A 26523-nucleotide genomic window follows, 5' to 3' on the forward strand; every position below is an offset into this window, starting at 1 on the left:
AGAAGGGCAGCGGGGCTGGGGCAGGGTCTGGAGCACAAGTGTGCTGGGGGGCGGCTGGGGGAGCTGGGGGGGTTTAGCCTGGAGAAGAGGGGGCTGAGGGGAGCCCTTCTCGCTCTCTGCAGCTGCCTGAGAGGGGCTGGAGTGAGGGGGGGGCTGGTCTCTGCTCCCAAGTCACCAGTGACAGGGCGAGAGGGAACGGCCTCAAGCTGCGTCAGGGGAGGTTTAGGTTGGATGTGAGGGAAAATGCCTTCCCTGCCAGAGGGGTCAGGCCCTGGCACAGGCTGCCCAGAGAGGTGGGGGAGTCCCCGTCCCTGGCGGGGTTCAACCACCGTGTAGCCGTGGGACTTGGGGCCATGGTTTAGGAGGCCTGGGGGTGTTGGGTTGGGGGTTGGCCTTGACCCGAGAGGTCTTTTACAACCTTAATGATTCTGTGATCCTATGATGCATTCCATCATTATACCAGAAAGTCAGCCGACTGGATAGGTGATGGGGTATTAACTACTTCAACTCGTTATATAATGGCAGTGGGTTAAATAAATACAGTGATATCAAGCCATCGATGCTGCCTTCTTTTTAGCTTGTGAGAAGAAAATATATCAAGAGCTTTGCTGAACAAATTATGCCATGAGAAATACGGGCACAATCTACTGTCTGCAGGACGCAAGCTCGGCAGATAGCTGGGTTCTGCCCCTCGAACCTGCCCGCTCGTCAAGGCTGAAGTGAAAGTGCTGCTTGTTATATGCTGCAGTAATTCTTCTAGTAACTACAAGCAACGTAATTTCAGTAACGGTTCTCAGAATTCCATCGACGGGCTGTCCTCATCTGGCCTGCCAAGGTCAACAGCGTCTTTTTTTTCATCTGGGAGTGTACGTAAGTGTAAAAAAAGGGGAAAATAAGAATCAGAGTTTAACCTCCCACGCTGTGGCATCTGCTGGCTCGCCGGGGACTGGCGTGGGGTTTGGCTCCAGGGCCCACTGTTGGCACGTCTGATGAGACAGAGAACAAGGTGTTGGGCGGAATCCAACACGCACACCGGGAAGTTACAGAAGGTGGAGTACAAGAAGAAAGGGAAAAAAAACCCACTGTTAAACACAGCTACGTTACATATCCTCATCTAACCTGGCTAGAAAGAATCTGAAATGGAACTCGGCACCAGAACTCCGTTGGGATTTGGGAAGGCTGAAGGCTGGATCTGCGTGCCCCAACTTTAATCTCTACGTACGCTGCTAAGCACGGGAGTAAAGCACTGCAAATCACTGTCACCCTGTTTGAGATCCTGGAATGAACATCCTAACGCCCTGAAGAAAGCAAAGAGCGGATTCAGGAGTCTCTGGGTTTGCTGAGACTCCATCCAGTGCTCGCTCACTTTTCTGAACTGACGCTGATGTAGACGAAGACAGCCGTACATCCCCCAAACCCTCTCCTGCTAAGGGTTTGCCACCTTTACCAAGAAATCAATAAAGAAGCAGAAAAGAATGAAGAAACCTGGGAACACACAGGGGGTTTTGTGGGTAGATACCATATACTTGCTGAAAAGGAGATTCTGCTTCTCAGGTGGCCGGCGAAAGCGAGGTGTTCTCCAAATCCTTCACAATGCAATGAAAAACCCCATCCCTGTTCCCCCTGAAAGTTTTGATACAAAGAAGATATATTCTGGCTCTCCAAAGCGTTTAAGATTAAAAAGAAAGTGTGACCTGGGTAATTTTAGTAGTGTATGACGACTGGAGTTAGGAAGTATCCACGTGCAAATCCAGACTTTATAAAAGCCTCTGAATTTTGTTAAATATTAAATATATAAAGGCGCACAGAAAATTGAAAATTTGCTTGAGGCAAACTGACTAAACCTTCAGGGATTGTATTGTAGTCGGTTATTGGTGAAGAGCAACAGATCGGTTAGTTTTACTGCCAAAGGTGACAGCTCAGCATCGTGTGCCATGTAGGGGAATTAAAAAAAGGAGAACATGAGCTCTTTTAGCAGTTCCTGCTTTCTGAGCAGGGTTTCTTCGTTCAGACAGCTGTTCGATTCAGCTATCGCTATTTTTATTGAAAGATATCGTTCTTCGGCGGGGGGAGAGGGGGGAGAAATGAATTTGCTTTTTAGTCTTCCCTAAATTTCATAAAAATGTGCTTTTTTCCAAGCTGAACAGATGGGAGATACCTCTGGCTTATTTTGCAAACCAGCCTTAGATGTTACAAACGCAATCAGCCTTACGTGCTACTGAGTAAAAACTCACTGCCCATCTTCCGTTGATCCAAGTCGCTTTTCAGTTCAGTTTTGGGTGTATTGGATGGAATTCTCAAAAGACTTGAGCACGATTTCGGTCACAGCAAGACACGTTCACGCGATTGAATGTAACAGTTTAAGAAGTTATCAGCTCCTCAGCTGAAACACAGCCGTGAGCAGGTCTGTGGTCTGTTCCAACCTAACTTCAGTGTTGCTTTAACAAAACTAGTTATTCATAAAGAAAAAAGTCAAATATTTAATGTATCTCAGCTACCAGGGCAGTAACTTGCAGGTGAAGAGCGGGAACATCTAAATCTACGACAAATCTTTGAAGGAACACCTAACACTGCTCACAGGGGTTTTTTGCCTGTTTCCCAAATCATTTCACTGATTTTTAGCGAATCAAATTTTTGACCTCAAATATCCAAATCAATTTGGCAAACAGGCTTTTGCTTTCTTGACGGCTCTCACTGCGATCGGCGCACAAACGACTGCAGAAGAGATGATGTAGGGTCTCCGTTTTTTTCTAAACATTAGGAAAAACATAGCCTTTCATCCAAGTGTCTCAGATAACATCGTAAACTATTAATGAAACTTCAAAGAAACACGGAGACATTTTTCTTTTCAGGAAGTTGGCAAATAAATGTGATGGCACTTATCCAAGGTCAGAAAAATCAATCTAAAGTAAACTCAGCACCACAACCCACAAATCCTGGTTTCTTTTTTCTGTTGTTTGGCTGGTTTTGTTTTTCATGAAATCGAGCCACTTGCTTCAGGCACATAAAGCTCCAAGCTTTTTCCTGTTAGCTAACGACCAACCTAACATCATCAATTCTATTTCATACTCAGTATTGAGTTAGGAGCTGCTACCGGGAAAGAGCCACGTGGAGACGAAGCGAGTTTTACGCGTTGGAAAGCGTACCAGGTGTGAAGAGCCGTTGTTGGTCACCGAAGGCAGGCTCGCCCAGCGCTCGTTTTCCAGTTCTTCCATCACTTGGTTCATTGCGCTTTTTAGCCACGTATCCACAGACACACCGATCTGCTTCAGCAGGTCAAGACGGGCTTCTGCTTTCAGCTTAATTATCTGAGGAAATAAACACGCACAAGTCAGAATTCTTTCAAGATTACATTTCCCTCCTCGCCACCATTCGAATGGGTTATTTCCTGATCTGCAAATCGCTCAGGTGGCTCCGAAAGCTGCTCCACGCGGAAACGAGTCCAGTTCTTCATTTCCTTGCCTGCAGGAGCGCGGCGTGAGCCAAGAGGAGGGGAATGGTTTTCTAGAGACGTAAAACTACGGGCGCAGCCAATTTCACAAGTTTTTAAAACATCTATTAGTTTACGCTAACGTCCTATTCGTACATTCTAGTGGTCAGCTAGTTTAGATTATTTTCAAAGTGTAAAAACCCAGAAAAAGACAGTGTTTCACAGTATTTTTAAAAGTCGCGGTCCTCGGGGGCTGCAGGCCCCTTCTGGCTGGTGGCTAAACTGGATGCGATACACAAATAAATCCGACGCGATACGCACACGCGCCCAAACTCACCGACCCCCCAAATGAGGCTATTTTCCATCGGCACTTGCCAGAGATCGCAGGAAGCTTATTTGTGAGGGAAACAGAATATCTTAGTAATTGCAAAATTAAATACATATCACACTTTAACTGCTTCACCATTTCTTTCTTTAGAACAGAAGGAAAATTTAGGTTTTCTGACAGCTGGGTTCACTTCAGCATCCTGGCACGCTTTCTGGCTGACAGAGCCAAGGCTTTAACAAATTCATGGCAAAACACCACCCTGATCCAAATTATTTAACGACCTAACGGAAGGAACAGAAAGAGTAACAAGAAGAAATTCAGAATTTCAAGCAAAGCAGTTTCAAGCAAAGCAAAACAGAATTTCAAGATAAGAAAAGCAGAATTTAGATTGGATATGAGGGAAAATGCCTTCCCTGCCAGAGCGGTCAGGCCCTGGCACAGGCTGCCCAGAGAGGTGGGGGAGTCACCGTCCCTGGGGGGGTTCAACCACCGTGTAGCCGTGGGACTTGGGGCCATGGTTTAGGAGGCCTGGGGGTGTTGGGTTGGGGGTTGGCCTTGATGATCCGAGAGGTCTTTTCCAACCTCAATGATTCTGTGATTCTAATTTCAATGTTCAAGAAGCAGGGGGCAAACCTAGGAATAAACTTGAGGAGATTTATGTCCAGTCCAGCCCTATCACCATCACCCTGTTGCACTGCTCTGTCGGAGGAACAAAAACCAAGTGATTTACCAAAGGTCCTTCAGTGAGACACTGAAGGAGGCAACAACAGGAACCCACTGGGCTGCCCTGGAGTTCTATCTATCCTTCTGCATTTCCTTTCACAGCACTGTTTATTCTAGGCAAGTGACTGTGCCAGTAGCAAAGTGCCACCTCCTTTCTCACCCTTCCAGCCCCTTCCACGGGGATCAGAAGCACCTGACTTCAGCATCACTGCCTGGATTGAGAGATCAGGTTATCAGCGGCCCTGGGAAACCAAGCAAAACCAGCAAAAATAGATGGGTCTAAGCAAAAATGGGAGGGAAATTACTTTTTCTGTAGAGGCTGAAGCACGGCAGGCTCTGTAGGAATGTATGTACAGTGAATTAAAATGCCACGTGGTGCTACATAGATTTTTATCTCTCTTATGAATATCCTTACTATATAGAAGATTGTGTGTTGAGCCAAAACGATACCACTAGTTTTCTTTTTGACACGCTGCTGCACTTCGCTGTTATCTTTCTATTAAGAAGATAAATCAGAAAATAAATGACTATAACTTTCATGAAGCCCTGAACACAGGCCCCTTTTCATTTTAAGACTAATTACGAAAGTCACTTTAAACCTGTTTCAAACAACAAAACTCCTTTTGAGAGATATTTAGTTCCGTGGAGAAGAAATGTGATTTTTCAAAACCAGATAAGTTATTAGAGTAGAATTTATTATGTGAAATGTATCTTCCTATGGGTACAGCTGCACGCACACGCTCCCCCACGTAATTAAGTACGGAGACTGAAGGATCGGACAGGCTGGAGAAGTGTTTCCCACGGGAAAAGCCAAAGCCGCTTCACCAAGTGAAGGCGAATGATTAACACGTACCGTAAATACCATTCATACAGCCGAGAAAATGAGGAAAATAGTGAAGTGTATTAATATGTGTCACCCTGCGTCAGTCGAGATTCAGAAAATACCGATTTAAAATGAATAAAAAGACCAGAGATGGACGCACACATCCGCACTCCAGTCGGAAGGCAGATCCTTTCAATTCAATTGCGGCATCGAGCATCTTCTGAAAACCCTGTGAGTGAGTATGGCCCAAGCCCCAGCCCGAGCTTCGTAAATGTTTACAAAAGCAGCACCTACGAGAAGGTCTGAAATCAGAGTTGTTAGATGGCGTTAGAGTTTTGAGTTCCGGGGGGATGGAGTAGGCGTTTTTCTTTTTATTGGACTTACAAAGGCAACACCTCTCACTTAGTTTTCTTCCTTTTACCCCTACTTATATTAGTTTGTATAGTTTAAAGCCGTAAGAACATGGAAACAATAATAATTTTGATTAATCATTAACCTTTTCTTTGGAAAGAATTGCTTTAGGAGCACTTTTCAAATTGAGAAGCGGATTTCTCGCTAGATCAAGCTAAACAGAGAATACTCCTGTAAACCAAAGGGGTCAGAACAGAAGGGTTGCGTCAAAAAAGCTGAACCCAGGGATGCCAATTTCTGCCCGCGAACACACCCCTCTCTTCTGTTAGTAAGTATTCCAGAGTTTGAGCAAACCCACTTTCTAACCACATCTGCTTTGAACGAGGGGGAGACGAGCGGCTCCGCAGCACCCGGTGAAGACGAGCACAGATCCTGCCTCTTATCTGGAGGCTCCTACACCCAAATGAACTACCTGCTAGCTCGATGCTGGGGCACGGTCAGCTCCAACCTCGGCAGCTGCCTGTTACCAGGCAGGCCAGACATCTGCAGCGTGGGAGCCACCCAGTCAAAGGCAATTAATTCACGCCAGGTTGATTTGTGACTGTGGTTGGGCACGGGTGGGTTGGCGGCTTCGGCGGACACATCATCCTTTTATTGGTTTTTTTTTTTGGAGCTGTGACAGATCGACTTAACGCAGTTGATGCAAGTCGTTCGCTTTAGCTCGTTAATGAGAAACTCCCCGTTTTATCGCTCTACCAAGCTGAGGTGCCTCCGTGTACGCACATACTTGTGAAGTAAAGTAGCTACCCCCGATTTGTCTTGATATTCTGGCATTATATCGTGAGGATTTTCCATCTGCCTTCAACAAAAGCTGCCTAGGAAAAATGATCAGCCTAGTTGTTTTGCTGTTTTACCTCATTATGCAATTTCCAATGAGCTCGAGTTACGCAACAGCAATAAACATCAGTCTAGGCATGCTATAAACATTTGTAGTTCATATTAGCACTCTGTCTGCTGTAAACCATGTTGTTTGTACAAACTTGTTAGCTCAAATAAACAAGCCGCTCCAAGATCCTTGACTGTACTTGCCAAGGGTCAGACGAGAGTTTTCAATTCAAGGTACCCAGCAAACCCAGCCGAGTTCCCCCGCTCTATTTACCCGGAGTCGTCTTAATATTCAACAAAAGTTTGGTCCAAACCACAAATGTTTTGAGTTTCGTTCCACGGCAGACAACCATAAAAGTACTTACGGTATTAGGTCAGGCCTGCACTTGAAAGATGTAGAACGCTATTTACAGGCCCACATATGTTTTTATCTAAATAATTATACCGGTGGACCAGGGTTAACAGCTTCCTACCTATATGAAAAAAAAAAAAAAAATACCAGAGGGTAGTATGGCTATTCTGCTCCTCACACAGGAGCAACTACATATTTAAAAATACAAGCACTTCATTCAGGTATCACTATGTCTAAATTAGCTGGGATTTGGTGCTTTCGTTATGCCGGAATAAAATGTTAAGGAAGAGGGAAACGAGGGATCACCCGCAGGAAACACTGGTGTCACACAATGAGCTCTTCTGGATGTGTCCCCAGGCACGAGGTGAGCTCTTCCCTTTGAGGCTTCTGCAGGCTGGAGTCCCGACGCCATCAAGGAGGGCCCCACCTTGCACAAAGGAGGCAACCTCAGCCTGCCCAGCCTTCTCTTTCAGTTTCTGGGGGGCAGGCGGGCAGAACGCGGCGCGCGGAAAGGGCAAGAGACGCGGTCCGACGAATCCCAGGTTCGCATTACACCACGAACCCAGGCAAGACTACAAGACCCTTAAAAGAGGAGGCGCTAGCTCTCCAAGCCTTGCTCCCTCCAAAGGATCACACATTTCAAATTAAAAACTAATCAAGGCTTTAATCCCTGAGCTCCCCTCTCAACAAAACGGACCCTAGCGGACACCCATGCCACACGTCCTGCCCGAGTGACCTCCGTGGAGAGAAGCTCATAGACTTCGATCGAGTAACCACTTCTATTCCCAGCAATACTAAGTGCCTCCAGGAAGGCAGCTGAGTTTCCAAAGCACAGGAATGCTGGAATCCAGCACTCGCTCTGGGTGCTGCCCAAATTTCATTGTTGTTCAGTCTCTCTGCAGGACAAATATTTTCCTATTTAATAGCGAAATTGCTATTTACAATTACTATTTACCAATTACCATTTAATAGCTGAGGACTGGGATCTCTTTACGCTGATTTAAAGACCGTCAGCCACCCACAAAGTTTACAAACAGCATTCTGGGTGGTTCCTGCTCCTCTGAGCAGTTCTTTTGCCGGGGCTGACGGTAGGTTGTAAGAAGATCAAAGGCAAAAAACCCCAAAGTTTTTTAAAATATAAATATTGTTATCTATTTCTCACATACCTTTCGTTGCTCTACATGGAAGAAGGAATGATTTTGTTTATTTACTGTTCCAGTCTTAATTAAGCAGAGGCTTTAGACCTACAGCTTGCACAAGATGAAGATAAACAACTGCTTTGGAATTCATGGAAATGAAAACCGGCAAGAATACATTACACGGCTGTTCCCTGTTGCCAGAAGGAAAAGGGCCTATAAGAAACCAAGCGTTCATTTACATCCCACAAACACCTTGGTTACGAGTCTTTTAAAGTCATTTATAAAAGTGTCGGGCTAAAAAACGAACACAGAAATCCAGCAAAGCTGATTTAACGTGGCCCCTTAAATATTTTGGTTTATGATTGTTAAGCGCAGTTTTGGACGGAGTTTCTTGAAAGTAGAATTGCTTTATTTTCCACAGTTTTTCAGGGCACAGAACGAGACCGCGACCCCGGCCCAGCGGAGCGCTCCTCTCCCTGCTGGGCATTCCCTCTGCTTTTTGATCTGTACTAAGGCCGCCCAAATCCCCCTGCCAAGCCCATATTTTTCTCTTAAAGAATTCAGAGTTATTAATTTTAGACAAAGGCTATACTTACGAGCAAGTTCAGGCACTAAAATCAGATTAGATTAGGATTACAAGTAGACCTACACCATCTTTTGTAAGAAGCATTTTATTCCACTGCGATCTTTTTCTAGCGCAGGAACAAAATCGTTAGCGGCGTGGGTAGTCTCAGCTGGCAAATTGTTTTAGCTGAGAAGAAAACATGCAAAGCTTGGAAAGATATTATCTTTATTTTTCCCATTTAAGAGGAATTTTTGTTTAAATCCTAGGCTTTTTTATAAGAAGTATGAAAATGAAACCATTCTTTTAATGAGAAATACTGATTCATTTAAATATTGAGCCACCAGAGTTATTTGTACAGTGATAGGCAGAAGTATTGGAATGCCACAAACTCCTCACCACCCGCCGTAAGCCCTCCCCTGCACATCACCTTGAATCCCCAGGCCAGTGCTGTTACATAGGGATGCACGAGCAAATAATCCACGGAGCTCAACTTTCACTGCCTTGCCGATGTCTGGGGTGGAAAGTTAGCTGTGCCAAAACCACCCTGATCAAAAAAACCCCCAATCCTATCCAACATGACTCACCTAAAGTTTTGATCCCTGAGGCACAAACTTGAGCTCAGCCTCGGAAGGGGAGGCTATCAGTAATTTTCGCTGTACAGCGTTCTTCTGCAGTACTGCAAATCAAGCCCATATGATGGCAGAGATTTATAAAAAACAGGGAAGAAAGATATTCTTTCTGCTCTAACCCGTGTTTCCTTTGTCTTCCCTGCAGCCAAAAAAAACAAATACACTTGCTGCCTGGCTCCAGGCGAAGCTCAGCCACTGCTTGCAACAGAGCGACGGCGGTGAGTCCCGCAGCAACCTGGAACCACCGGCCCCTGTGAATTCACCTGGCCAGGACCAAAAACCCCTGACCCAAGAGTTTTTCCGTGCCAGCTAAGGAACTAGCTAATAAGTGACATTTTTCAAGGCAAGACTGAGTGGTTTTTGTTAAGTGGGAGGATGGGCAGGAAGTTCCTACAGATATTACAGCGGAGTGAGTTAATTTATATGCTCAATATTCTGCATGGAGTTAAATCAAACGAGACTGTTAGAGTCAAGCAAACAGGAAATGAAACACTGACACAGATAACATGTCTCAAGAGTGAATGCCAAGGTTAAGAAAACAGAGGTGAAGCTATTACTGGAGAAGAGCCCACCTGCATAGCTCCAGCCCAACTGGCAGGCTGATTTTTCCCAAGCTCAAGCATAAAAAAACATTAGAAATTCCTTAACGGAGAAAGCAGTTGATGGGGAAGGAGGTGGAGGGTAGCTGAGAGCAGGGTCGAAGCGTTTTGTAGGGTTTAAGAAGTTGTTCCCAGGCTACTGGTAATGGGGCTGAATGGAAATTACCCAAATTCTGGAAGTAGGAAATGAAATGTATATAAAATGTATGTATGCAAACCTTTATTAGCACATTTCTCTGCAGTCCTGGTAACGAACACTGGTTCCTATTATAGCAAAAGATGTTGTACACACTTCAACGTCAACAGATTCAGGAAGATTTAAGTGGAGGCTGGACTAGAGACCCCCCCAAAGCCCCTAACCTGAATGACTCTGTGAAATGACACTGCTTTCAAATCACGGGTTTAAGGAACTGAGTTGGATTTTCACTGTAAACCACCTTTTAAAAGAACTGAGTAAAAAGAGAGACAAAAAGAAGATCTACAAAACACGCAACATTAACATTCTTGTAGCCCAGACTCTTCCCTGATCCGTTTACCAAAAAGATCTGAGAGATAGTCTACTGCCTGAAGTCCTACGGCAGTTATTCCTCACCTCAGCAACATCTGAAGTCATGATGACTCTTATTTGTAGGATGTTTTTGAAATGCCATACCCACTTGTTTCCATATATAAGTGCATCTAGCCTTCACAGTCCCTAGGGATCTGTAAGTTCTATGGAGAGTAAATGCGGCTCTTCAGTTGACTATATCCTTTCAGGAATCTTTATGACTGTATTTCATCATTAGCTTCAAAACACCTCCCTGTTTGTTCCTGCCCCTTCATCCCACAAAATACCTTTCTCTGTTAAATGCCCACTGATGAAAAAATATCTTTCATTATTATCGTGAATTCATGCACCCCAGTCTTCTACAGACCTCCTTCCTCACTGCTCACACCAGAACAGGCAGGCCTGTCAAAAAATTATGCTGTGAAATATTTAAGGAGGATCTGAGCATCCTGCACACTCTCCAAATGCCTCACTCACGGCACATCCCTGAAAAATAATTACCAGAAGGTATTAATTCAAGATAAAAGTTCTCAAATATGACAGTGTAATTCTTGCAACACAGCAGTCAGAATGGTTGGATACAGCTGACAAAGTACTAAGACTTGTACATCTTTGTAATGCCGTAACACAGCCTCCGGGCTCTGATGATGTTCTCCCCAGCAACGGCACTCTCACCTCCGCAGACGTCCTCACTGAACTGCCTTTCGCCAAAAGAGTTCAGAATTCCCAACCCGGGGATGTGGCGGCATTTCTCCAGGCTAGCCCTCGTTCTGCCTGGCTGGAAAGACAAACAGCTCCTACAAATCTCACACCGAGAAGGCAATCTGTTTACTTAGCGCAGCTCTCCCAAGCGTATGTTTCCCGAGCAAAGCCATCGACGGCAGCGAGCGACATTTTACAATTTCACCTCGTTTTGGGTTGGGAGCCTTATTCCGTTTCATTTATTTGAGTGGAGCATGTGGAATTGGCTGTTCTCACTTTTCTTATGAGCAGAGAATGACGCCGCTCTTGCAGTCGAAAGGTTCAGCTGCAAGAACGCACAAATAACAACAGGCTGAAATGCAGCTACGGCTACTGGAGATGCAGTAGGGCCGCATGCAGCATATGATTAATAGATTAGATCCTAAGATAGAACAGGAGCCCGGCCAGCAAACACAACTGTTACCACAGCGCAGTAATAAATATTCATAGCTAAATATAAGGGGAGGGAGAAAACAGCCCTCCATTTACAATTAAAAATGGACCTAAGCTTCTGAACTAATCAAAGGAAGTAAACAGCACCATAATGAGTCTTAATCAAATCTTATCTGGTACAAATACTCTCTTGAGAGCTGTAGATATCCTAATGATGAGACAAAACACATCCCCCTATAATTAAGTGGAAATAGGATTAATTACTGTGGAGGCCCCAAGACCTTCCTTAAGCATAGACCTGAGCACAAAGGGGAAATCTCCCATCATCGTTGAGAAAAATGATGTCAGCCCTGGGAGCAGCTGTACTGCCTGGCGAGGCTCACGCCGGGCTATCAGAGTATCGGAGTCTTTAGTCTGACAGAGACGGAATGAGATGAGAGGAAGAATTCAGCTAACCCAGCCTCGGGGTCCGGGACGCAGGCTGAGGGAAGGGTTATAGAAACCAAGGAAACAGCTTCAACTTTTCCTTTCCTGCTGTAACACAGAGCAGTGGAGATGGGAAATTTTTGTCTCCAGGAGTTTACAGATAAAGGGACACAGGCAGTGGAGAAACGGAAAGCAGTTTTATGGCAAAGCAGATCTACCCAACTGGTTGAACTAACAGCTGTAAAACGCCCAGCAACGTTCCTTAGGGTTGTCACAAAAATGAAAGCTTCAAACACAGAAGTTCTAGTTCAGTTCCCTGAGTTGGTCGGGTAAGTGCAAAAGAGCTACAAGAATAATTTATTTTCTCAAATTACTGCATTTCAAAGGTGTTGACTTCCTCTTACAGATGATCCTTGAATTGTGCCGCCTTCAATTTAAACAAGCACCCTCTGCTCTCAGTGCTTGCCTTTATCAAAATCCAGCCTTGATGCAGCAGTAGTTAAATGCTGTTTTGACAAGGATGGAGTTTCCTCTGGATCTAAACACTACGGCGTAGCATTAACCGCAGCCAATTTCAGCGCTCTGCCAGTGCCGGAGGTATTATCAGACATAATCTAACATTTCCTTTAAAAACAAGGAAGCAAACTGAACAAAAAACCTTTAACAAAACAAAAACTTTGAATTTTTAAGAATATATGGGTTCTGGTTACCAATTACAGCCATGGTGTATCATCTGTCATGCCCCAGTTGTACAGGAGCAGTCTGGTGTAAGTCATATTTTCCCCAGACTTTAATCAAGGACGCTGCTCCATGGAACATCACAGGGAAAAATACCTTCTATCCCAGGGAGAAAAAGACCAAAAATAACCCACTGTGCTGTGAATGTGCCGATCTAAGGTTTAACGTCCAGGCACTGCACCTTTCAGCAGACAAAAACGTGGATTTCTTCAGTATGTCTTGGTTGTATGTACGCTTTTACTGTATTTCTTTGCTGTACCTTCCAGCCGTGCCTGCTTCCACACCCGGCGCGTTTGCCAGGAAACACCGAAGTTATACGTACGGTTCAGTTCCTCGGTTCCCCTCAGTTGTTAGATTTCAAAGGATTCAGGGTCTGTGAGGAAGACGGCAATGAGATGATGCACAATGCACCATGGAGAAACCACATTACCAACATATATCATCTCTAAAAGGTTCTGACTCAGCTCAGGTTGTATTAGAAGGCACACAGAGACCGGTTTGCCTTCTGAGAGTTAAGCAGGCTGGCACTAGAGCAACGTTTCGAGAATGTAAAATCCCCCAGGGAGAAACACGCGAGTGGAAGGGTCTAGCGATGACCAAAATAGCTTTGCCAGAAGACAGGCAAAATTTAATCTCAATGCGCTTATGAAGTTAACTTCCTCTTCCGAAATGATGAAGGAAGAAAGAAAAGGAGTAGATTTGCAAAGGAAAAAGCACCAAAGCATGGGTCAAGCAGCCAAAATGGGATAGAACAGGCATGCTGCTCCAGAGAGGAAGGATTCCAAGAGAAAAACACAAAAAAAACTCCAAAAGGCAGAAGGGAGAATGCCTCCAGAATGAGGAATGATGGTACACGCTACCTAACACACCGCAAGAGGTGACCTATGCCCTACAAATAACATCCAGCAAAATGGCCGGGTCTTCGTTGAGATGCGCAGCGCACACACACACATCGTTTAGAAACAGCAACTCCGACGCATGCTGCTCTACAGGCATTGCAGGCTGACGCAACCACTGACGTGAGGAAGCTACCTCAAGGTTACGAAATTCATACTCTGCAACCCTTGTCATCTTCCAGGCGTACTATCCCCTAGCTGCTTTGCTCAATTAGAATAAAAAGGAGCTTTCCACGTCTGAGACTCGACCACTATGGCAACAACCAACAGCACATTAACCAATACTTGTTGCCGTCACCAGCGAAGTTGCAGCGACACTTGCCCAGTAAAAGAGTCTGGAGGTTTTTTACCAAACGAAAATCTACGTGTTATCATCAAACGCGTCCAGACGCGGCAGCAGAACATACCACCCTTCCAGTTACAGTCGCAGCAGCAGCCACAAAGCTTTGCAGATGGTAAGATTGAATGCGACAAGGTGATAACGAACTAACTAGAGTTAAAGGGCAAATGACTTCGGGCTGTTCACACAGGGTGCAACCGTGTATGGTGTCAGGCAACCGTAAAATACCATGCCTTCAGTAACAGCCACAAATGCAAAGCCAATAAATAGTTCTCTGCATCTTTTGGGGACTTTTTTCTTCTGTTTAACTTTATAAATTACATCAAACCGACTGTCAAAAAAAAAAAAAAAAAAAAAAAAGAAACATCATGTGTGTAATCTTTCTTTTTTCAATTTCCAAGTTTTTCTGAATAACAGGGAGGCAATGAAAAGTCTTGCTCCTTCCCAAGCTGGGTCTTTCCAGTAATTGGCTGTTGACTCGGGCCAACTCTCCAGACATCCTTCTTCCCCCACGCGCTATCCCGAGAAGGACTTCTTCAAAGCACTGAGCTAAATCAGGTGCTGCTTTGCTTTGCTTTACTTACCCATCGCAGCTCCTTGACCCAAATGCAGTGCAGTGGGACAGGGAAAGGGCAGTTCCACAGCTCCTCCCCAGCCTAAATAGGTGACTGGACAGGCTCCAATGAGACCTGGCCAGGCTGGAGAGCTGGGCCCAGGGGAACCTCGGGGAATTCAGCAAGAGCCAGTGCAGGGTCCTGCCCCTGGGGAGGAACAGCCCCCCGCACCAGCACAGGCTGGGGGGGACCTGCTGGAGAGCGGCTCTGCTGAGAGGCCCTGGGGGTGCTGGGGGGCAGCGAGGTGACCCTGAGCCAGCACCGGGCCCTTGGGGACAAGGGGGCCGGCGGTGCCCTGGGGGGCATGGAAAGGCGTGTGGCCAGCAGGGCGAGGGAGGTTCTCCTCCCCCTCTGCTCTGCCCCAGTGAGGCCACAGCTGCAGGGCTGCGGCCAGTTCTGGGCCCCCCAGTTCAAGAAGGGCAGGGAGCTGCTGGAGCAAGGCCAGCGCAGAGCTGCCAAGGGGATCAGGGGCTGGAGCATCTCCCTTGGGAGGAAAGGCTGAGAGACCTGGGCTTGTTCAGCCTGGAGGAGAGAAGCCTGAGGGGGGTCTCATCAGTGCCTATAAATATCTGAAGGGTGGGTGTCAGGAGGATGGGGCCGGGCTCTTTTCAGCCGTGCCCAACGCCAGGCCAAGGGGCCACAGGCACAAGCTGGAACACGGGAAGTTCCAGCTGAACATGAGGACAAACCCCTTTGCTGTGCGGGTGCCAGAGCAGGGGCACAGGCTGCCCAGAGAGGCTGTGGGGTCCCTTCCCTGGAGACATTCACCCCCCGCCTGGACGCGGCCCTGTGCCCCTGCTCTGGGGGTGCCTGCTCCAGCAGGGGTGGGACGGGATGAGCTCCAGAGGGCCCTTCCAACCCCCACCACTCTGGGAGTCTGAGACTGTAACTTTTTGCACAAATACCATTCCCAAACCCAACCATCAGTAATTCCAACTTAATCAGTTTCACATAAATATGCAGGAATGCTGCAAATGTTTGTTTTTCACATACTGAAAAGAAAACATTTTTACTCCAAGCTTATGTAGTTTACTCTTCTATGGATCACACGTGTGCAAAACGCCCTTCTCTAATTAATGGTCCTGAAATTACTTAATAGTGGACTTAGAGGAGTGGGGACTAATAAGAGTTGAAGCTAAAAGATAAGGCCATCCCTAAGTAAAAGTAAAGAAGCTTACAGAATTCACTTACTAGCTTCCCTTAAAAATAATTCTCTACTATAAATAACTTATGTGGCAATACTCATGGCCTCAAGCTGAGTCAGGGGAGGCTTAGGTTGGATGTGAGGGAAAATGCCTTCCCTGCCAGAGGGGTCAGGCCCTGGCACAGGCTGCCCAGAGAGGTGGGGGAGTCACCGTCCCGGGGGGTATTTGAAAGACGTGTAGATATGAGACTTTTGGACATGGTTTAGGAGGCCTGGGGGGTTGGGTTGGGGGTTGGCCTTGATGAGCCGAGAGGTCTTTCCCAACCTTAATGATTCTGTGATTCTCTAAAAGTCACAAACACAAAGTGGTTTACACACCTTCCATTCAGACACTCAGAGACAACTTCATGGCTTTGAAATACACAGTAGAAAACTTGTATCCAAAGGGAGAAAATCAGTGAAAATCACCCAGCCGCTGAGTCTTCCTAGACTCAAGTACTTGGCATTTTCGCCATTTTCTGTTGTAAAACAGAACACGTGTTAAATATTAGAAAGGTTAGGGACATTCTAACCACGACACGGCGGCTAGCACTGGAAAACCACGGAAACACATTACCCGACTATATTCAATGCTTTCTACCAAATACTGTAAAACACATCTTTTGGAGAAAAAATATCCATATTCTCTACCTCTTTGGAGTTCTGTTTGGTGCTTACGAGGACACTGAGATATGACTCTGCGTTTGCTCCTCAGTAGATCAGAGAATTGCATGCTGTATTCTCCTCCTTCGTTGCTTTTATGAATCACCTTCCTGGCCCTGCACGTCTTGCCCAACATGCTTCCGAACGGAGCTCTATCCATCCCTCTGCTTTTGGAAAAGACCGCTGCCTTCCACGGGGTTTATTTCTGATCTCACATCTCATTTGGGTTTTCTTTAATATATATAAAGTTTCCATTTCTTAGCACTTTCCTTCTATCCTCAGTTATATTCTGTGGCTTGGCCAAGGAAAACTTAACAATTTTGTCTCAAGCTCCTTTAGCAACAGCTCTCAGAAAAGTCAACCTTCTGCTGGGCAAAAGGCCCCGTGTGTTCTCACATTTCTTCTTTGCTGCACCTGCCCGGGCAGTAACTGCCGTGCTACCCCGTGCCTCTGCGCTCCCTGCGCCATTCACGCAGGACCGTGACCTAATTTCTACTGCGGAGATCCTTCTTAGCCATTACTATTTTAAAATTCTAATTTTCCAGAATTTAACAAATAAAAAAATACTCCTATCACTTTTTCTCTCCACCACGTCCCCCAAGGAAACGCGTTATCCCTTTGCTCGGTTTCCACTGATTGATCGGGTTCTGTTAATTATGTGTTCTTAAGACGCATGATCACTTATGTTCCAGACCAATTTAATTTGTACCTTTTGTCATATTTTTTGTGCAAGAACCTTCTCCCCTGCAACTTCTTATCTTGATTCTTCTTTCTGCCGCTGCTTTTATCTTCCATTCTCATGCTCTCTGTCCTTGCATATTTAATCATTAACTATATACACACCGAAGCAGTTTGGAGCACAGTCTCTTTGAAATGGTTTACTCAAAATAAAGGGCTATTGCATTTTTAAAACACTTCCTGTTAAAAGTGCGTATTCTGGGTTTGTTTTAAAGAGAGGCTAACATTTATCACACCAGGAAGAGGAATAATTTCACTCTCTATTTTCTAACCTCTCGAACTGTAAATCACGTTCCTAATTACATCAGGTACTCTGAATATCCAGCAGTACGAGAGAAGCACTTAACTGAAATAATTACGTTTGCTCTACGGTTTTAATTAAGCAGCCCACTCAGCCGAAAACTAACAGATTAGTTCCTGTTGCTCGCAATAGGGTTTTGAATCACTGGCCATGAAAATAGTTAACTTTTACCAACCCAAGAGTGGCAGTCAAGTATGAAGCGAGTTTATCTTTCCATGAGTCCTTCTTAACCCAGAACAGGTTAAAAACCTCTGCAACCTTTCCAGAAGTACCTCACAAAGATTATTTCAAATGTTTTCCCATCAACATCACAAATTAATACGTGTATCAAAAAATACCAGAACAGAAGGCACATCAGCGTGTGGCAGTTACTTCCAGAAGACAAAAAGTGTGAAGGAAGAGGTACGATTACCATTTTCTGGTACTAATTTCTTCAAGCAGGAGGAAACCAGTAAACTTGAGACTGGTTTCTCCCTATTTAAGACAAAGCTCCTAAATACAGGGATTCTCGACCTTTGCACAATAGCGGAACACACACCAAGTTTAATCACTCTGCATCAGGAGTTTTCTTTTACTATTATTCTTCTAATCTCGAGTCTTTCATTAAGTTGATTCAGTGGTTTCAGAAGGACAAAATCAAGGAAAAAAACCGACATCCTAAAATCCCCTGATTTTTGAGGCTGAAAGCTTACATTTCCACAAACAGAATTAAATAGCTGTAACATAAATCCTGCCGTGGTAAGAAGCTGAACACGCCAAAAGAACTTCCCTCTTACCTCAGCCTTGCGAATGCTCTCTCTTGCTTCATCTATTTTCTGCTCCAGTTCTGCTCGGGTTTGCTCAGACATCACAGGCCCATGGCATTCGAGCTCTTCAAGTGTCTGTCAGGAATAAGAAAGCACATCACAGATGTAGGAAATGCTAGCAAGCTATTCACACGATAAATATTTATGACAAGTCAGGGAAATCAGTGTTTGATTAGATGCTGGGCTGACCGACTATAGCCTGTTCCAGGAAAAAAGGCAATGACCAAGGAAAACACCATTTAAAAGCAGAGGATTTCACATGGAAATTCCGCTTAGGGGGATGTTTCAACATCTTCATGAAAACACGATATTGTGGTACGAATCAACTCATTTATACGTTGATATTTACATATTTAAAAGGGGTATGTTGGCCCAAGTCTATGTCGGTTTGAAAGAGAACGTCTTAAACATGGAGTGCGGTGCTGCTAATGGTAGTCGCGCTGTAGCGGAAGCCAAGACAAGTTTGCTGCATTTGTAAGAACGTTCTCTCCAGAGGAGCATTTGCTCAATCACGTAAGACACGCTGGAGTTCCTTAGCTTCGCGTACGTGTACGTCCACTGTACAGATCCAAGTGAAAATTAAGTAAATCACGTGAGGGCACAAATCGTCACCGGTTATCTGCAAATCTGTGACTGGTTCAGCGACTGCCTATGCGTTTGGTGTTAAATAGTCTTTGGAGAAAGAGCAGAAGCAGCATGAGGTGCTTCTGGTGCTAGGACCAGAATCCAGGATGCTCACTCCTTCCTCTGAGGAGAGCTTTTTCCCATCATATTTTGGTTACAGACTCTGTTCATACCCTCTGCCTGATGTTACAACTTCTGGTTTTTGCTACAGAGCGACCCAGGCTCAGCAGAAGATGGGTAAGGCATTGAACGCCTACTTTGGCCTTGCGTTGTGCGTTCCCCTGGGCAGTTCGAGGAATGGCTCAAATCTCTAAAGACCAAAGTGGAACTGGAAGCCAGGTCCCCCACATCCTGGGCTGAAGCTCATTGAATGTTATACAGTATTACAGATCTTGTAGTATAGACACATTGTCTTTAACTGAATTTAATGTAGTCTGTGCAAGTTAGGCTTGACCTATGCAGGTGAAACGGATGTTTTTAGGCAGAAGTTAGCACTAGAAGTTAGCGTGGGTCCCAATGCTCTCTCCAAACACGAGCATGAGAGCCTTGCCATAGTTGTTTAAGGAACCTGGGGACCCAAGGGATGCGTTTCTACTGGCTGACTTTATTCTTACTCTTAGGCAGGCTCACCTGCATCACAGAATACAGCTACCTGAAGCCCAGTAGGACGTCCAAATACAGCCCTAGGTTCTTCTAAGTTGAGCCAATTATGTAGAAATAAATTCATCAATACACACTTAATTCTGTGTCTTCACATTAGAATTAAGTGCACAGTACTCATGGATCTTCCTAGTGTTGGAAAGACTTTTGAAATCCAGATGAATACATTTTTTTCTACAGGTAATATAGACACGGTACAGCGGAGGTAAGAGGACCCCTGAAACTTTAATTTGAACAGAGGACACTGTGTAGGATAGAGGTAGGTCTGCAAGGTATTTGCAGACAAGTAAAGCTGTAACTTCAGATTTATATGGGAATAACAAAACTTATTGATGAAAAGTTTGAGGAGCTCTGGCAGCTTGAGTACACCATGTCATGAAATGGTAAGATTAAAATGGCAGGTTGCCCGTAGAGGTAACAGGACAAAAATAACTCCTGGGTGCTTGTAGCAGCTCCTCTTTCATGGAGTGGGGAGCTGCAAGAAATAAAACCTGCACACGGAAGTTTTCCTAACCTACCCGCTGGCTGTGGATGATGTTTTTGTGCTCACGGGCTACTCGGGTAGCCCATTTCCGAGCCTCCTTGTTGAGGCTGTGCTCTTCAGTCGTTCCAGTTTCCGATTCCAGTTGTCGACTCTGAAACAGAAAACAACAAGAGAATGAGTCACCACACAGACCCGGGGCTACCTCTGTAGATACGATGATGTTTAGTTATAGGATAACTTTATATTACATTTATCAGCCCGGGATCTCATTTCATACAAAACAAGAAAGAGTCAACAAACCCAACGCTCTTCCGGATGAACTTTGTGCTGGTACCGTGTCATGGAAAGCCAGCTACGGAAGCAAAGCAAAGTTCAAAAGAAGTTGCAACTCACTGTCTCAGGAAAATCAGCGGGATGCTGAATACCAGACACAGTTCTACTGTGATGAAAGACGATGAATAAAACTGAAATACTATTTCACCCATACACTATATCAAAGAGATGAAGAATAACTAGCCAAGGAAGTCACCTCATTTCTAAAACAAACATGCACTACAGGAAGCAGAGATGAAAGGTTAAGCGTGAGCCAACTGGCCATTTAGGCTCATTCTTTGTAATTTGTGATCAAATCACAATGCCGTCAAATATTTTACAACAGCACAGCTGTTTCTGTCCAAAAAAGAAATTGTCTGCAAAGCAGTAACTCAAATTTCAAATCTCATTTTTTTGATATTGTTTCATCTTATGCCTGCTTTTACTGTGCCAGTAACCAAAAAAATTATTTCTCCTGCTCAAGAAATGCCAACTAAAGCAAGACGAAGAAGTTCTCTGTTCTCCACAGATAAAGCAGTACCATGTGAAACTCTGAAGACAGACTTCCCAGCACGGGGTAACTGAAATCACTCCCAATCTTTCTACAACTTCCGTTACTGACACAGCGACTCTGCATTTGCACACATATCTCAGTGTTTAGAAAGAAAATCCGTGTCTATCTTCCCACTGAAGTAGGTTTCCTGATATTCCTTCTGTATTTGTGGGTATTGTGTACACAAATATTGCACCTAAACTGCGTAAGGATAAGTAACTTAATAACGATGAAGTTGGAGAGAGTCCAACAAAGGGCCACGAAGATGATGGAGAGGCCAGAGCATCTCTCCTGTGAAGAGAGGCTGAGAGCTGGGACTGTTGAGCCTGAAGAAGAAAAGCCTCAGAGGGATCTCATCAATGTATAGGGGATAAATATAGGGGAAAAAATAGGTGAAGGGAAGGAGGATGGAGCCAGGCTCTCTGCGGGGTGCCCAGTGCCAGGACCAGAGGCACAGGAGGGTCCCTCTGAACATGAGGAAACACTTCTCCGTGTGAGGGTGACCGAGCGCGGGCACAGGTTGCCCAGGGACGTTGCGGAATCTCCATCCCTGGAGATATTCAAAAGCCGTGTGGGCACGATCCTGAGCAACCGGCTCTGGACCAGATGATCTCCAGAGGTCCCTCCCAACCTCAGCCAGTCTGGGATTCTGTGATTTTTTTTTTCTGAGCCAGTCTCACACTCTCCCAATCAGCAAAATTAGCTGTGAGAAGACATTATATTCACCCCACCTTCCCAGGGCGTGCTCCTGGCACAACAGAATAGATTCTTTCAACATACATTGCAGTGGTTTCTCCAATTTAAGTTAATGAATCTCTGAAGGGGATCCTCACGAACAACAGCTCTTCCTGGATGACTTGCCGACTCATGCACATCTCACTGCCGAGACAGTTGCTGCCGTCCAGGGCCACCCTGCGCTCCTTTGTATCACAAGTCCTCTTTGGGCTGATAAAATCTTGCACAACCTTTGAGATCAACTGCAAAAATCCCCTTATGAATTATCACTCAAGAAGAGAGAGTATGTTTAGCGCTGCTCAAAACAAACTGAGGCTGTGTATGCACACAGAAAGGAACGACCGCTCCATGAATTCCTCTCTCTGACTCTCAGCTCTGCGACAAAAGACGAGGATTTTTCTCCATCGGGCGCAGTTTGAAACTAGAGAATATCCCACAAGTATGCAAAAGTTGTTTAGGAAGGAGAAATTCAAGGTCAGCCAGCAGGAAAAGGGTAAGAGACCAGAAAGGCAAGGAATTATTTCAGGCTAGGTGAGAAGCCTCCAGCTGATGCACAAGAAGAGATGGTGTTATCGGGTATCTCAGCAGGCAGAGCAGTACGACTTGTGTCGAGGAAGGAAGATGATTTTAATACCAGCTTTTGGTACAGGCTGGAGTAAAATGAAGAGACACTGGGAAGCGAACCAAAGTGATTTTGAAAGCAAGACTTTTATGCCTTTGGATTACACTGCCCGCGTGGGAAAGGCAATAAGAGTAACTTGTGCTAACCTCCTATCAGAGGATTTAATTGAAATGAGGCAAAAATTGGTTCAGAGTGTTATTTTGTTCCGCTAAGCTCCTTTTCAACAAAATTGAATCTGGCCTTTATTCTTATTCATCTTCCTATTACAAGAGACCTGGGGGTAGCGGATTCAAGGGATTGTGAAGGAGATGACTTCCAACGGTAGAGGCAAGCGAGGGAAAGGAAGACAACCCCATCACATACACACACACTCCTACCACAGGGCTCTGAAATATATCTAATGCTTGAGGCGGCTTTCGGGCCACACTCTGCCTCTGTTTCAAGAAGCTGTAACTTGGCAAGAAGTTGCAGTGCTTCAGCTTGTGCCTACGGAATGCCTTAAGGCATACACCGATAGAGGGGCGGAGGGGAGGTAGCGTCCCTGCGCTGCTCACAGAGGCCAAAAAACACCACCCCAAGAGGCTTTTACAAGCCAGTATAAGATGTCAAGTTATTTTAGCTCAAAGCCAGAAACAAACATTTCCATGAAGTTCACCCACTGGAGTGGGACGGAGCCCCAAAGCCCGGGTTAATGGTATTTTCAAAGTAGAAGGAACTGTTAGATGAGGCGTAGAGCAGCCTGGAAGAGGAGGAGGCACGTTATAAGCACATGGTTACCTCTGGCCTGAACAGGCAGGAAGGCAAAGCTGCCTACCAGGCAAAGAACAGAGAGGTGCAGCTCTCTTCATCCATCCCCTCAGTTTAAATATTAAGTTGGCTTTTGCCTGTTTTTACTGAGGTGGCTTCATACGGTCTTATCTCCTCATTACTGTTTGATCCCTTTAAGGACCTTCATTAAGCTACTCCCCTAGGGCATTGCAACACGTAAAGGGAACAAACACATGGATTTATTTAGGCACATCGGATCCTTAAGATAACATTTGATCTCAGTTTTTCCCCCGGCTTATTGGAGTAAGCATTTTTGTACAGCTTCTTCCACAGCTTCCAGCTGAGTCTTAACAACTGCCAATCTGAGCAGAATGGTTTAACACTGCCTCTCCCCTGTAACACATCTCATAACGAATTTTCAGTGTTCCCGTTGGTCTTGCTCCCACTCAGCATCTCATTTTCATTAAGAAGACAGACTCCTTTTCAGTCGCTTGATAACTTTCTGCGTTATTCCAAGTGTGGTTTTGGTTTTTAATCTATTTATCAAAAGCACTTGACCAGAAAAATGAATGCAAACTTTGTGGCTACTCCTAAGGGCATACTAAAAAAGAAATGAATTGCTATTGGATCAGAGCGGTTATATTAGTTATTCATAAAACAGTATTGTATCCACACAGACCTCACCCTCGCTTAAAGGTCTAAAACTGAACAACCTGAAAATGAGGTAATAAAAAGAGTTGGGGAGAAACCTGGAGCTGTGGTCTGTGTGGATACCAAAAACACAGGCAAAAGCAGGAGACCAGATCTAGCGGCAAAATTTAGTCTCCTGGGGAAGAAGCTGAAAACAGGGACTCCTAAACTGCACGAAACCAGGGAGAGTAGCGGAAATACACAGTCTGAATTCCTTGGCTGAGAAGACAGTGCAAGGAGGAAGGTTTCAAAGCCATCAGGACCTGGAATGCTTCCTGAATAAATGGAGCTGAAATCACAGGGACGGCCTTCACCTCACCTGTAAAAGAGCGAGATGCTGGCACTTAAGGCCGTGAAGGAGCTTACAAGCAGAGGAGCAGTGCCAAGCTGACTCGTGTGGAAGAGTATATGCTTCAGGAGGACATCAAGGATGACTTGAGAAGTCTGTATCCTCAGGTAAAGACAGGCTAGAGGGGTAGATCAAGTAAAAAAAAAAAACCCACTGCCGTTTCAATAGGTATGAAGAAAGGAGTTAAACCAGAGATTTATCTGCTATAGACATGAAAATCAGAAGTGTAGGGAAGATGGTGGGGGAACTGAAGTGTCTGGCCCTAACCTGATTTACTAAATTAAGCTCTTGCTTAAGTGTTTTCAAGACTGGAACTCGGTGGTGGCAAGACATCCAATGACTCAATTTAACCTCTTCCAAAAAAGAGGGAAACCAAAACCACTTACCATGGCCCAGGAATGAAGGAAGAGCCAAAAAACCTGAGCTAAACATAGATGGACATTCTGCTGTTCTCTCAGGGTTTGGGTTACAGTGAAAGCAGTGTTTAGCGCTAAAAATTCAATCAGTAAACCAACAGAAAGAACTAGATGACTCCAACCAGCTAAAGAGCTTAGAGGCTAGCAACGCTGTTTCTTAAATTAACAAACGCATTTAGTCTGTAGACACATGTCGCAGCTCCATTTTTGTCCGAAATGTTGTTGCAGGTGCAGAACTGCCTTATGACAGGGACAAACACACAGCTTGCATTCTCTTATTTATGCAGTTAAACCTGGATGCAAGACGGCACACGTACAGTTTTAAGAGCAGGAAAGAAATTGGCTCTCAAGCCTAAAAGCTCCTTAGTTTTGTAGCAGAAGACTGAAAAAGTTTGCTTCAACAAAGGAAAAACACAGCAAACATTCACTGCATGCAAACCACCAGCACAAAACACACCTAAAAATCACAGCCGTTTCTTTCCAAGGGTGAAAATAAGAGGTCACCATGCCAATGTTGAAAAGCAAGCTCAACTTTATGGTCAGCACCGCTGGGGAGGAGGGAGGGATATGCATGACATTTTTCACACAGCTGATAGCTAAACACAGCAGTGATCAGAAAATCGTGAGTCAAGTTCGGTGCTCGTTTTAGTCTACTATTGTAGAACTGATTTAATTTTAGTTTAGCCAAGGAGGAGCTAGGATTGATTTACATTTCAGTAAGTTTTCAGCGTTATAAACAGGACACCCCCTGTCTTTAAAAATATAGATTACTCACATACAGAGGGCTTTTTCCACTCAGAAGAATAAAAAAGGACCTACATCCACTGTTAATAAGTTACATAAACCTCTGTTCATATGGTATGATAAAGCATAAAACAAACCGACCGTTACATAACCACATTCTGCTTCTTAATCTAATAAATTATCATCTCTTCTGGCATTGGTGAGTGCTGGGGGGTGCAGAAGGATGAGGAACATCCCACCAGGCAGGGAGTAAAGAAAATAATTACATTTAAACCCATCACAAGAAAGATGGTTCCGGGATATCTGACTGGAGAAAGGGGATCCTGGGACTTGCTGACATCATCTGGGCTGAAAAACAGACCTACCATGATCACACTTTTTTTACTAAATTTGCTATAGTGAACTTTTTCCATCCCACCAGCCCCCGGGCTTGTGTCAGCACTGGTGTGGCCAGCAGGGGCCGGGCAGGGATGGGGCCCCTGTGCTCGGCCTTGGGGAGGCCCCACCTCGAATGCTGGGCTCAGGTTTGGGCCCCTCGGGACAAGAAGGCCCTGGAGGGGCTGGAGCGTGTCCAGAGAAGGGCAGCGGGGCTGGGGCAGGGTCTGGAGCACAAGTGTGCTGGGGGGCGGCTGGGGGAGCTGGGGGGGTTTAGCCTGGAGAAGAGGAGGCTGAGGGGAGCCCTTCTCGCTCTCTACAGCTGCCTGAGAGGGGCTGGAGTGAGGGGGGGGCTGGTCTCTGCTCCCAAGTCACCAGTGACAGGGCGAGAGGGAACGGCCTCAGGCTGCGTCAGGGGAGGTTTAGGTTGGATGTGAGGGAAAATGCCTTCCCTGCCAGAGCGGTCAGGCCCTGGCACAGGCTGCCCAGAGAGGTGGGGGAGTCACCGTCCCTGGGGGTATTTAAAAGAAGGGCAGACGTGGTGCTTGAGGATGCGGTTGAGTGGTGGGCTTGGCAGTGATAGGTTAGCGGTTGGACTCGATGATCTTAACGGTCCTTTCCAACCTTAACGATTCTATGATTCTATGACAATTTTGAAGCTATTGTCTGACGTCTGGTGTAACTGAAACCCACCTTACTGAAGAGCCCATGAAAGGAAGAGCTGTACAGCCGTATGGATGAAACACTTTATCCCGTTGGTTTTTAGGGAGTTGTTTATTTTTGAATTCTGGTTCGATCGGTATTTTGGGGGCTCACAACTAACCTACAAGTGACCATTGGCTAGAAAGCTCCTTTGAAGCACACTGTGCACACGGATTGTTGCAGCAGCTGATGACAACCATGTTAGAACAAGGTTAATGTAAAGGTTGTAGCTCTGGTTTGGGTTTGTTTTGTGTTTGGTTTTTTTTTTTTTTAAGACTA

General features: G+C 45.3%; 1 protein-coding gene across 2 annotated transcripts in view; it reads right to left on the bottom strand.

Moving 5' to 3' along the window:
- The window catches only part of FCHSD2 (FCH and double SH3 domains 2), a 167480-nt gene that overhangs the window by 11455 nt on the left and 129502 nt on the right, over nt 1–26523 (bottom strand). For both annotated transcript variants that reach the window (XM_064441555.1, XM_064441554.1), the window contains 3 exons: nt 20013–20129; nt 18181–18285; nt 3147–3308 (listed from right to left, as the gene is read on the bottom strand). In XM_064441555.1, coding sequence (XP_064297625.1) covers nt 3147–3308; nt 18181–18285; nt 20013–20129 — 384 coding nt within the window. The remainder of the gene's footprint in view (nt 1–3146; nt 3309–18180; nt 18286–20012; nt 20130–26523) is intronic.

The sequence above is a fragment of the Phalacrocorax carbo genome, chromosome 1 (assembly GCF_963921805.1).
Source record: "Phalacrocorax carbo chromosome 1, bPhaCar2.1, whole genome shotgun sequence".
In the NCBI taxonomy this organism is placed as follows: domain Eukaryota; kingdom Metazoa; phylum Chordata; class Aves; order Suliformes; family Phalacrocoracidae; genus Phalacrocorax; species Phalacrocorax carbo.